The 13,795-nt window shown below is 38.2% G+C and overlaps 1 protein-coding gene across 1 annotated transcript in view; it reads left to right on the top strand.

The window, feature by feature from the left end:
* The first annotated feature begins 1,482 nt into the window (after positions 1-1,482).
* Positions 1,483-13,795, top strand: part of LOC127435403 (thyrotropin-releasing hormone-degrading ectoenzyme-like) — a 145,578-nt gene continuing 133,265 nt past the window's right edge. The window contains exons 1-4 of the mRNA XM_051688863.1: positions 1,483-1,587; positions 1,930-2,633; positions 4,834-5,107; positions 11,763-11,889. Coding sequence (XP_051544823.1) covers positions 1,966-2,633; positions 4,834-5,107; positions 11,763-11,889 — 1,069 coding nt within the window. The 5' untranslated portion in view covers positions 1,483-1,587; positions 1,930-1,965. The remainder of the gene's footprint in view (positions 1,588-1,929; positions 2,634-4,833; positions 5,108-11,762; positions 11,890-13,795) is intronic.

Below are 13,795 nucleotides of genomic sequence, written 5' to 3'. Positions count from 1 at the left end.
GAGATTTTTTTCCCCATTCTGATGGTTGATGTGAACATTAACTGAAGCTCCTGACCCATATCTGCTTAATTTTATGCATTGCACTGCTGCCACACTACTGGCTGATTAGATAATTGCATGCATAAGAAGGTGTACTGGTGTTCCTAATAAAGTGCTCAGTGAGACTATACCTGCAGAAGTGTGGGTGTGTGTATAACGCTTTTTGCAATATACAGCTGTGTGACGTATGTTCTAATTTCTTTGCATTTTATTGTTTAAGCACTTGCATGCAAGCATCCAGCTATCCAAGTCATGTTTATATGTTTTCTAAATTTTAAAAAGATAGGGTTTTGTTGTCATTGTTATATGTACGCTTTGTTTTTCAGAGGTTCTTGATAAAATGATCTAATGCTTTAATGTCAGTGTGTTTCTTGGAATTATATAATAAAACAAATATTCAAAAGTTAGTTTAATGTGTGTTCTTATCTATCAATGTCATGACTTTTCAAATAATAATTTGTAAAACTGCATGTATATGAAGTATCATCTGATTTAAGTCTGTCCCAAATGAACACTTTTATCACTCATGCACCCTCATGGACTTGCTGACTAGTCTGGACTCAGAGGAGGAACGCAAGGACTTAGAGTGCCATTTGGGACAGGGCACTTCTCTCTCTCTCTGCTCCTTTAAGGGTCTTCACACACTCACTGCTCTCCTCTCACTGTGTTGTTTAACCAGCCATGCCAACAGCTGCAAATTGAGAGTATTTTTTGCTGTATGGAGAGTCACATGTTCAAAGAGCTGCTGCTGGTCTACCCCCTTCAAGAAACAGACTCTAAACAATGACAGATATACAGAAAGGGGCTGAGTGCTGGACAATATGTAGGTAGTTTGTTTGATAAAAGATCGCCAGTGTCACATGCAGTTATTTATGCAGTGAACATTTTTTAATCTCATTAAATTCATGCAACTATTTGTTTCAGCACCTTGGACAGCAGCCTTCAGTTTCCTGTTGCAGCTCACATTATGAATATGATTCATTATGTTAAGATTTATGAAAGAATTTACCTCAGTGCAGTTTATTCAGTTGTTCAGTACACAACAGTAATCTTCTAATGTATTTATTTGTGTGATGTGTAATAATCATTGTGCTGAAAATACTCAGTCTCAGCTCAGCTAAAAGATTTAACATGTTCATGTCTCAAATGCATGTCTCATTTTCCATTACATTTAATTCGTCTGAGTTTCATTTTTAAGTTTCACATTCATGCAGTTCAGCACTTTTGATGTGTGAAAGAGAAGAGTTGATATCTGTATGCATATTTCATTGTTTAATTAAATGCAACTCAACTAAACACAAGGAAAAATATGTAGATGAGAGAGAGAGAGCGAGAGAGAGAGAGAGAGAGAGAGAGAGAGAGAGAGAGAGAGAGAGAGAGTCGATCAGCAGGCATGAGGATGGAGGCAGAAGGGGAAAGAGAGCAGAGAACAGACATTCACAGAGACACTCTTGTGACTGATCATGAATCAGGTGTGCTGGAACTAAATCCACATCAGACTCAGATGTCAGAGGAGAAATCGTGGATTTGCGGGGATATGCGCGTGCAGTACGTACTCTCTCTGTATTTCACTCGATGAGCTCATTTATTGATCTGTATGTCTCTTATTGTGCATTGCGCGCCTGGTTGGTTGTCTTTTCGGTCATAATCTTTTAATATTATAATCTTTGCGTGGTTTTGCACGATCTTTGCACGATTTATTACCCTTTAAATCCGACTGATCATTCATCCTCTGTAGTTTTGAGATGGAGCGGATTAACGATACCTTGATCCCGCATAAAACTAAGATCATATTCTTCATATAACCGGTCACGTATTGTGCGTCTATTTACAAAATACCTAAATGTTTCAGTGATTTTAATTTGAATGTTAATCCCGTTTCTAATGCAGTGAGGATTCGTACCGTTGGGTATTGAGGGCACGAGCATGAGGAACGGACGGGCTCTGTCCGATCAATGGGCCGACAGCGTGGTGGTCCGGCCCCGCACGACCGAACAGCACATCACGGTGCACAAGAGACTCGTGTTGGGCTTCGCCATCTCCATCCTCACACTCATCATCGTCACGGCCATCGCCATCACGCTCAGCTTGAGCTTCCAGAGATGCGCCGGGGACAGCAGCGGGGTTCAAGCCGCAAACGGCTCCAGTAACAGTAAAGTGAAACAGTCCCGGGACAGGAACAGCAGCAGACACTCAGAGGACGTCCAGCAGCCCTGGAGACATGTGCGCTTACCAGCCACCCTGCGCCCTCGCCACTACGACCTCCAACTGTCCGTGTACATGGAGAACTTCACCTTCTCCGGTGAGGTGAATATTGAGTTTGAATGCGTCCGCGCCACTAAGTTGATCGTGCTGCACACGGACAGGTTGGAGATGGAGAAAGTGCTGGTGTATTCCGACAGTAAGAAAGCTGCAGGCGCCATGAGGATCCAGCGACGCTTCCACTATCAGCCCAAGCAGGTGTATGTGCTCGTGCTGCACAGAGAGATGAAGCCCCTCAGAACATACAAGATCAACATCACTTTTCATGCGCCCATTCAACATGAACTCTTGGGATTTTTCCGCAGCTCATACATGCTGCATGGACAGAGAAGGTAATTCATGTCTCAAAATTATACACTGCTGTCATGATCAATTATTGTTATACTTAATGCTATGCTAAAAAATATTTCCCGCCAAAATGCCACAGTTACTTCAGTTAATATTACTGCTGTAAAACTATAATACATTAATATGGAATCTTTATCAAACAGTTTAAGAAGCTTTCAGAATCTCTCTGACACTGTTTTTAATGTATTGATGACAGTAGTGGATAATAAAAAGTTAGCATATTTGTTTGGATGTACCTTAGTTGTTTAAAGTAACAGAAACTTTAGTTACTGGTATTTTGGTTAAAGCTATTGTGAATTTTATTACAGTTATGAGAGACCATCAAAACAACACAAAACAACATGGTTTCCAAATATTATTACAACATTAGCTTTTATTCCAGGTTGTGGTTATGTTTGGGTTAGGTGTCCCAACACTGAAAAAAATAAATAAATAAATAAATATTTGGCTGAACTTGATTCAATTGTGGACATTGATTCAACATGTTTGAAATTAGTTTTCTGAACTTAAAATTATTTGGTGTGGAAAGAACCTAATTGAATTTGGTAAACCCAACAAAATTAGACATGTCAATGTAACTCAAATACATTTTAAATTTTTAATTTTTTTAATGCAATAACTAGTGAATGTGAATGTTAGCATTCTAAAACATGCTGGTTGGAAGCACGAGAGAGTTTAATCAATGTCATGTGCAACATCTACCTGTCCTAGTCGTTAACTCAAGCTCAACTCCACCATTTTTGTAACCCCCGAAAATTCCAACATAACAGAAACTCTTCTGAATCTCAACATAACAAAACATTAAACACTAACAAGTACCCCTCCCCCACCTTTATATTAATCTTGCACAAAAACACATAAAATAACACTTGATTTAAACATTTACTCTACCTTTCGAGTACCATGAAAAGCATGCTGGGAAATGGAAATCCCCTGCCCAGTTTCATAAAAAGTATTCATGTAGTCCCAACTCAAATGAATTAAGTAAACTTCCGTTTCACAAATTGAAATGGATAGAAATCAATTTGTGACAAAAGTGTTTAGGTCATCAGAGGTCAGTAAGCTGAACACACAGATCTGCATGAACATTAATTATCCCTCTGTGTTGAAGTCACAGCTGTCGTACATTGAAGCTCTTACAACTTTACAGGAAGTTTTCAAGCACAGTGCTAAATTCCCATAATTCCACGCTAAGTCTGTATACGTCAAAGAAGATCTTTATTATCCCACAACAATTTACGCAGTTCCTCCCCTAATGTGTCAAAATAAATCTATATTTATTTTGACACATTACTATATCTGTAATAATATCTTATACAGGTAGATTAAGTTGTTTAGGTCCATACGTGCCCTTGTTTACACATGGACAACCCATTATAATTCTATTCTTTGAAAATCTTCAAATCCCATGCAAGTATTAAATATCAGCTTTACCACCCCATATTCCACAATGTTTTTGAGTTGACAGCACAAAATATCTACTTTTTGTTGCTTTTTGGCATCTTAATGTTTCTTAGTCCTCTGACATGGAAAAGTGTGACATGTTTGAATCCTTAACACATTTGAGACATTTTGATTTACCCTAAAGGGGTCCTTTCATGGCAGCACTTCATAAATCTTTTGTCCATTCACTAGCTGCCCTCTCTGTCTTTGCAATAACCAGGTAATTGTGCCTAACTTTAGACCTGCTTTCAGTTGTAAACACAGTTTATTGCAATACAGTTTATTTCCATGTCCATCACCTCTTTTCTTTGATGTCTCATTGCATATCAGTGATGTTAATGATCTACTGTAGCAGGGACAGTTCTGTCACAACAGCAGACAACAAACCAACAAACTGAAACAGCAGCATTCACAGCAGGGATTTTCACTCTGATGATATCCTATTCCTGTGGAATCGCCTCCAGTTGCTTTCAACATATACAGTTTGATTTCTGATCAGCCAGCAACACTCGCTGCCTGCATCTCAACTGTGACCAGAATGCTGTACAGGGATGTTGGTTCATCAGTCAGAGCTTTGTCTGTATTTAGTAAAGTCATGTGACAATTTAATGAAGTTTATGTGAGATTACTTCTTCACTTAAAACTCCTGGCCCACTTAAATGCCTTGGCTTAGTTAGAGAGTTTTATTTCTCTCTTATCTGTCTCTGTCTCTCTTTCTCTATTCCTGGTATTGTTCTGCAGGTATCTTGCTGTGACACAGTTCTCACCGACTCATGCCAGAAAGACGTTTCCATGTTTTGATGAGCCCATCTATAAAGCCACATTCAAAGTGAGTTTGAGACACGAGAGCTCGTATCAGTCCCTGTCCAATATGCCAGAGGAGGCCTCTACATTTGACCAGGATGGGTGGGTGACCAACCATTTCTCCAGGACGCCCCGCATGTCCACATACTACCTGGCCTGGGCAGTGTGCAACTTCACATACAGAGAAGCAGTCACAGATAATGGAGTTGTGGTGAGTCTCATTTGAGTCACCAGGTTTAACATGTAGGGATATGTTTTATACAAAGTTAGGCGATTGGTTGAGAGTAAAGCAGCCAGTGTTGTAGAACATTTGATTAATCTTTCCTGACAGTTCTGATGGCTATTGTATCACTTTCATCACATGCACTTTCTCAATATTTTTATTGAATTTTGCGTAGACAAACAATATGTTGTTACATCAGAAAAAAGGATGTGTCTACATTACAATATTGAAAGTGCCCCTCCTCCCCGCAACATACCCACCCCAGTATTCAACCCCCACCCAAATTAACAAAGCATAATACAAAATGGACAAAACAGAAAAACAACAGAAAAAAAAAAAAAAAAAAAAATCCAATATGCCTCTATCTAGCTCTAGCTTTACCACTAGACTCAGGTGTACAAGTTTGTTTATTAACAAAGTTAAAGAAGGAGCTCCAGGTCTTCCGGAAGGACTCAAGGGATCCTGTGAGTGAAAACCTTAACTTTTCAAGCCTGAAACAATGAATGACCTCCTGGATCTAGCTGTCATATCAAAACATTTTAATTATGCCTATACGCTTTCAAACCATACAAAAACAGAAGGAAAAATAAATAAATAAAAAGTGATACTGGTGCAGGAGCAACCCCTGGGCATGAACACATTGCAAACCGAATCCTCCATTCATTTGCATTTAAATAGCAGAACGTTTTTCTCTCAGTGGAGACATTTACACTGGATAGTTATTTAAATAAAAAAAAAGAAAAGATAATAATAATTATTGCAAGGATTCATACCTGTGAATGTTTATCCGCCTCAGTAGTATCTATAAAAGCATTTTTAAACTCCAATAAACTTCCAGTAAGAATAAACGACCCATCCTGGCCAGCACTGAGAAAAGTAACAGGCACTATGTGTCAGCGACAAGACTGAGGGATGAGAGGATGGTGATAGGCTGTCCAATTTCCAAAAGCACCATACAAGTCATCCTTAACTCTTGTGCCTTATATATGAATTCTTCTGAAGCCATTTGATAGTGATGTGTGAGGGACTGACTGAAATATCAGTGTAAATTCATCGTTTCCCCCATTTGAAACTGGCGTGCGAGACATCTTTGTTTACATAAGCACAGTTGAGAGCGCACCTGACACTATAACATGCTTTGTGCAGTTCGTGCTGCGGTGCCTGCCAAAAATGTAAAAAAAGCAGGAGAAAAAGCAGAGGTGTGGAAATTGCGCACATTGGTTCTTGTGTGTATTGTCACTATTTTTGCTGAATGTGTGAAAGTGATTTGAGAACGGGTCAGTCTTCTGCGCCCCCCTTACAATACCTTCGTGTGCACCCCACACTTTGAGAATCACTGGCGTAAGTTGTAATGTTTTCGGAATTGAAACTAAATTCTAACGGTGCTAGTGACAACTGGATTATTTGAAAATGTATCAACTGCCAAAGGGAGCTGAGAGCAAATTACAGAATACAATGAACTTTGAGATAATGAAATCTCTTTATGGACCCTGGGCAAACAACTATTGGGTTGAATATTATTTTTCCAATAAAGGGGTTTGTTAATGTTACAAGCCCAATAGTATTGACAAAAATTGGGAAGTGCAAGGCCCCAATTGGACTTAGGAAGTTGAAGAACTGATCTCTTCAGACACACAGGTTTGTTTCCCCATAGAAATGAGTGTAGAAGCCCATCAAAGGAGGTAAAGAAAGACTTATTAATGTAGATTGGAATGTGTTGAAACAGATACATGAGTTTTGGCAAAGTGATCATTTTAATCAGATTGACCTGGCCCATAAGGGATAGGGGAAGAGAGGCCCACGTAGACATATCCGATTTACATTTATCTACTAATGATTGAACATTTTTGAGGAACAGATTTTTATAGGAATCAGTAAAAAAGGCAACAGTAGGTAATAGGCCAGATGGCTCCCCAGCCTGAGTCTGGCGAGGGGGGTATGTGGCAAGCAGGGCATGGCCGAGCAATAAGGATGGACGGCTGTGGGAGTATTATCGCAATCAGCCGGGAGAGAGATAAAGAGGAGCCAGAGCTGCAGTTTGAGAGAGAGAGAGAGAGATGCACAAAGCTGTCTGTGTGTGTGTGTGTGTGTGTGTCTATGTTGAGGGGGTGCTGAAATGCAAACTGTTATGTGTGACACTGAAAAGTGTGTGTGTTAATAAATGTCTTACGTTTGGATGTTTACCCTGCTCCTGCTTCCTCCTTCATAAGAAAGGCAGAGGTCTGCCACAGCCTACAATGGGCATGTAAGCATCAGAAATGGACTGCACATATTGAACATAGACCATTTCATTATGATTTTCATTGTTTTAGGAAGGGACGTCTTTGTTCCTAGAACATTTCTGGTTAGTCAAACTCATCCGAAACAAGAGCGGGAGACGCTTCATTTATAATGACTTGCAGCAGTAACATTAACATGATTGTCATCAAATGTCAGCATTAAAATTTGGACCATGTCCTTCGGTGGCTGGATGGTCCCTGGATGCCTGAAACTAACAAAAATTAAAGTGTTTAGATTTCTGAAAAGAAACGACAAATTGACGCATGCAGGGGCAGATTGTGAATAGTGAGGGCCCTGGGGCCAATTTCCCTGGTCAATTATCTTCTAGATAATTTTCATTGATTTAACTCTTTTTTTATACTCTTTTTCTTATTTACAGTCAGATTAATTCTAATCACACATAGGGCAAAAAAAAAAAAAAAAAAAAAGCTTTGTACATTTAAAAAAAAAAAGTGATTTCAAATGATCTCCAATCATGTATCTGTAGAGAGTTGCGATGCAGTGTACACATTGAAAATTTTTGATTGTAAATATAACAGCACCAGCTAATTGAAAAATATCTGTTATAACCACTATAATCTGATTATACCGTTTTGTGTATCAAAATAATAATAAAAAAACTACTAATCAAATTCTTTCAAATATACACACTGCTTCATTGCTTATGTTTAAAGGCTATTTGATGGAACTGTATATTACTGACTTTCTCTTTTTTAAGTTACATCCAACAAACTCTGCAAAGAGTTCAGGCAGTTCTGGCTTGTGCTGCTATATCTGTTCTTACTCATCTGAATTATGGAGTGCGTTCTAATAAGAAGTGATCATCTCTATACCCTATTTCCTTTAGAGCCTTCAGTCTCCACTGTGAGGAGGGCTGAAAGGTGTGGGGCTCAAAAATAGTGGTCATTTTATTTGATTGGAAATTCTGTTTGGAACGACCCTACAGATTGGCTACCATTATTATTACTCCTAACCAAGTGCCCTGCAAAGGCATCATTTTTGCTTTCAAAGTGGCTACAAATCCCCAAGACTACACTACATTGACAGTTTGATAGGGAATGCTCATGCTTTTTTTCTGACTGTAAGACCTGTAAAAATGCTTAACTTCTAACTTAAAAACTATTTTAAACTTTCAGATAAGGTTTTGTCAAACCAAGATAATAGTTGTCTCGACAAACTTTACATATCTAGTTTTATCAATACTTTTCCACACACTTTTGTTTGAAAATAAAATATCAATATTTTATTTTCCCCAACCACCTAAGCCAAGTTATTTGTGTATAATGTAGGGCAAACATGCAGATATAGCATGTTTCGAGAACACTCTGGGATTTTCAGTGATACCAAATATTAAAGAGGGCCATGATAACTTCCTCTGCTTACTCTATAGAAATGTACGACATTACAATTTAGCACATCAAATACAATATTATGTTTTTTTATACAACAAACACTATACTGATGTTTGCTTTCTCAGGAGGTTATAGTAAAATGGCATCATATTAGCTTGTAATATAAAACCATGAGATCTTTTTAATGACTGAGCAAGCTGCATATGTAAAATAACAAGCAGTTCACACTTTAAATATATCTTATAAAATTTTATGTCAGTATTTTCAAAGCTTGAAAATACTGCCCCCCCAACAAAAAACATGCAAATGTATGCGATTTTCCGAAGTATGAGTCCACATGTGAAAATGTTTCTATTTTGCATTTTTCTAATTTAATCGTTTATTTTTCATTACAAATGATATTATCAGCATAACAGTTTGAGTGAAAATTGTGTGCAAAACCCGATGATTATGATATAATCATGATCATGCATGTGAATTTTCACAGAGCATCTTAAGTGCTTTAATGAAAGAAAACCTGTCCTTTTATACAAAATGAGTTAACACAGTTAATGTCACAAATTTGCTTATTTGATTACTGATTACGAAATTGTGTGGAATCTTAAATATTTCTTATATTATGTCATTGTAATCATGTAATCACTAGCATGCAAGCAATAGCTAGAGAGGAGCAGGCTATTTTATTTATATGATGTTTTTCACACCTGCATTCCAGTCTACATCTTGATGTAATCCTTCCTCATGATCACACAGCGTGATTTCATCAGCTGAATGGGAGACTAAACACTATTAAAGTGTGACGACACTCGCGCTGCGCGTGAAAGCCGTTAACATGCTAAATCTTTCAGTGAGTTGTCATGACTGAACTGTAAGATATGTAGCACACATTTTATTTCTGGTAGGTGAATGAAATTTTTGCCAGCTAATTGTAAGTTTGATAGGAAGAGTCTAACTGACTATTTAAGTCAGAGTTTTTCTTTACAGGCTCTAAAAGTGACCTTATAGATCACCTCCATAATAATGAACGAAGCTTCACAAGTCACACACTGGCAGGTTCATGGATTATAATAGGAGCAACCAAATATTCCAGACCTTTCTGCTGAGGAAATAATTGTTTGCATCTGAACTATGATATGCTGTCTTAGCCTCTCTCTCAATGTCTACAAGATAATGGTACACATCTGGATATGTCACTTCAGGTAAATGTTTGATGTTCTTTGAGAAAAGTTGTTGCCTCAAATTCTTATTTAAAGATCCAGCGACACAATGACACATCATTGTTTCCCCCCCCCTTTTTGCATGTGTCTTATTTGTTCTGTTTTAGCTAGACTCAAAAAGTATGCACTAGCCATTTTGTTTTGACATTTGTTCTGGGTTATATAAATGCTGCTGCCAGAAAAGCTTCAGGACCAGACATGCACAGTAGCATTGCTCTTCCTTTGTTTTTTGTTTTTATGTCTGTGAAATGGTCTATATACCACCAGTTTGGTCCCCTAGGTTCCCACAGACTCATGATTTATCACACAAACAAATACTGGTGCAGAGTTTCCCTTTATGACCTTATCATTTTTACTGGTTGCCTTATATCAGTTTAAGTAAAGAGATAAAATAAGGGGAACTGGTTATTAATTGGCATAAAAGAGCAGATTCATCTCAAAACACTGTAGGAGTCATGATGTGTTCATGGTTTAGTGCCAGACACATACAGTAATGTTTATATCATAAAAAAAATTATATATCTATCTATATATATATATATATATATATATATATATATATATATATATATATATATATATATATATATTAAAATCAAAATACATAATATGCTCATTACATATTCATGGAATTACTCAGCCTGATCAAAGAACATGTTTACTGCTTTTAAAGGACAAAATGAGGATTTTAGCAGTAGAATACAAATACCTAAATAACGTCATTTTAGGTTTCAAAGCTAACGTTACCACACCAGCATCCCAAGTGCAACTTATCCTGGTGAGCTAGTCTTATCAAAAGGGAACCCTGTTATTACATCTAAATGAGGAGATAGAATTCACAGATTGCACATTCTTGTATAATTGAAGATCTCAACACAATTTACCCTGTATTTTTAGAGCAGTGAATTTCTGCTGAAGTGTTTCAGGATTTCTCACATTCAGACATATACAGATATAGTATAATAACTCAACAGGTCTAGTGCTCTCCTCCTCTTCTTCTGAGTGGATTGACTGAAGCTTCATTGTTCCATGTGTTTGGCAGAAATATCCTTATTAGTGAGATCAATGCTGAGCAGCGTTTATTGAGAGTCTCTTTTAAAGTTCAGTTAACCTCATTTAAGTCCTCTGACAAGCTACCTTCAACAAAAACAAACAAACAAACAAGCACAAACATATGAATCAGTCAGCACTTGCGTCAGATTGAACCATCTGCACAATGGCTGATTAATGAAGCATCTCTTGAGCGGTTTGTCTAATTACAGGTTGATTTAATTGATTGGGCTTGAATCATTTCCGTGCAGCTCATTCATCTTTATATCAGTTTTAGAGGTGATCAATACAGCAGCAACATGTGAGGTAAACAACAAATAATTCAGTGTGCATTGCTGAAACAATGCCTTTCCTCCTGCTTGTTGTGCACTGTAACTCTGTTCGGCTGAGCATATGAGGACATTCATTCTTACTAGATGGTGCTCGATCAGAAAGCCGTGCCATGCATCAGCCTTTGGCTAAAAGAGCTCAGAGATCAATTTTACTGAGGGATTACATTTACCACAAAATTACACCTCACACTCTTTCTCTTTCACACTCTCTTATCTAATATTTCTGTGTTAAAAACAGAAAAATGATCTTGTTGTAATTCAGAGCTTAATATTTTAAGTCCAAAACAGTTCTCATTGTGTGATTTCAGGTTAGAAATGAACTCAGATTCAAACTGTTTGTAGAAGAGTGTGTTCATCACCTGACACCCTTTTACTTTTGTTCTCTCTCTCTTCCTACATTGTGTTGTTGTAGATTCGTCTGTATGCCAGACCTGATGCCATCGAGAGCGGATCGGGGGACTACGCTCTTCACATCACCAAGAGACTCCTTCAGTTCTACCAGGATTACTTCAAAGTCAAATATTCCCTCCCCAAATTAGGTAAGATGAGGGGTGAAGTGTTTCAGCTTTGAATGGCTGCAGTGATCCAATTAAAATGGCCAATATATATTCCTCTCATGGGAAACTGGCTGATTTTAGTTTGTTTTTACTTCAGCTGGTTCTTTGTGACATCCTGCTTTGTGCTGGTGTAAAGGAGAAGTCAAGGAATGTCAGTAGAAACTCAATTCTATCAGGAAGACTCACAGATTTGAATAAAGTTTTAGATTACATTTATTTGATGAATATAAAACAGGAATATAATGTCTTTGGCATAAGCCCCGTCTGGCAGTCCGAAGTTGTTGTACTCGGAACCATCAGATCCTGCCGGAGATAGGGGGCAGGGGCAAGGAGCCTACCCCAAAAGAGAGAAATAACATACTACCCCTAAAAGAGAATGAACCAGGTTACGAACCAGGTCTTGTGTTTGGCGTTCAATCTAGAGAAGAGAAAAAGGAGATGTGAAGATCTAGAATTGACACTTGGCATGAAATCTTCCTGTGTTTACAGATGCTTTTATTATAGGGGCTTTTTTTTTTCTTTTTTTTCTTGAGTTTCATTTTGTCCTTGTCCTTGAGTGCGATTTTGGGCCCTCCGTCGAGGAGCCCCTGGTTGTGCAGAATCTTTGCCAAAAATGAACAACATTTGATTATGAACCCTCCGACAAGGGCAGCGTTGTTTGGGATATATTTGCCGAAAGATGAACAACGTAGCATAAAGCCATACGATAATGGCAACATTGCGTGCAATACCCTTCATTGAAAGAAAGTAACATTTGATTATGAACCCTCTGACGAGGGCAGGCGTTGTTTGGAGTATCTTTGCCGAAAGATGAACAACGTAGTGTAAAGCCAAACGATAATGGCGACGTTGCGTGCAATACCTTTCGTTGAAAGAAAACAACATTTGATTATGAACCTCTGATGAGGGCGGACATTGTTTGATGGATATCTTTGCCGAAAGGTGAACAACATGCGTAAAGCCATACGATAATAGCGACGTTGCATGCAATACCCTTTGTTGAAAGATATCTCATGAGGCTCGAGCCCTCCAACGAGGGCGACCGTTGTTTAATGGTTATCTTTGCCAAAAGGTGAACAGCATACGTAAAGCTATACGATAATGGCGATGTTGTTGTGCAATGACTTACCAGCAGGAACAGAAATTAACAGTAGCAAGATGAAAATAATGTGCTTTGATTCGGCACAGGTCTTATCCAATGATTGCCAAACCTACTTACCTGCTACTAAATGTAACGTCCCCAAAAGTGAACAGCATCATACTGAAATGCGTTGATACTTAAATTAAAATGTAATGTAGTTAGGCTGACATGACTGTTAAACTCATGAGCTTTGAAATTTGGAACATTAATAAAGCCCCAATGCTTGAAGATCTCCATAGATTGAAACATGGTCCGAACAGAGATTAAAGTGAATGATTTATGAAGACACATACGATACAAATTTCTGCACTTTAATGATGCCTGAATGAATAATAAAACACAAATATGCCGTGGAATAGCTATCACCCCCTGTATGACCTGATCATATAGGCGAAATGCATTACGCTGGTAATGAAATGATCTGATGAATAAGGTAATGCAGTGTGGAGCCTACCACTAGGTGTCAGAGGCGCGCCACAACAGTGGTGCTTCCGATGAGAACGTGGAAGTATGTATAGAGTAAGAAAACACAGCATTTTCCGATGCGGCATTAATGCGCTCTTGAAGGCGCTCGGGTAGGGGACACTGCTCGAAATGTTATACCAAACAAAATAAGTTAATTATTTCACGAAGGACCCTTTCATGAGAATTTAGTGAAGGCTACATTTAAACTGTGATGCCATGCTTCCTTCAGAGTGCCCTCATCATGAGCTCTGTCTTTCATAGTGTCATGTTTATGTGTTTTGT

Source organism: Myxocyprinus asiaticus, chromosome 45 (assembly GCF_019703515.2).
Source record: "Myxocyprinus asiaticus isolate MX2 ecotype Aquarium Trade chromosome 45, UBuf_Myxa_2, whole genome shotgun sequence".
NCBI lineage: Eukaryota > Metazoa > Chordata > Actinopteri > Cypriniformes > Catostomidae > Myxocyprinus > Myxocyprinus asiaticus.
The sequence above is the reverse complement of the archived record's forward strand: the minus strand, read 5'-3'. Positions and strand labels throughout refer to the sequence as shown.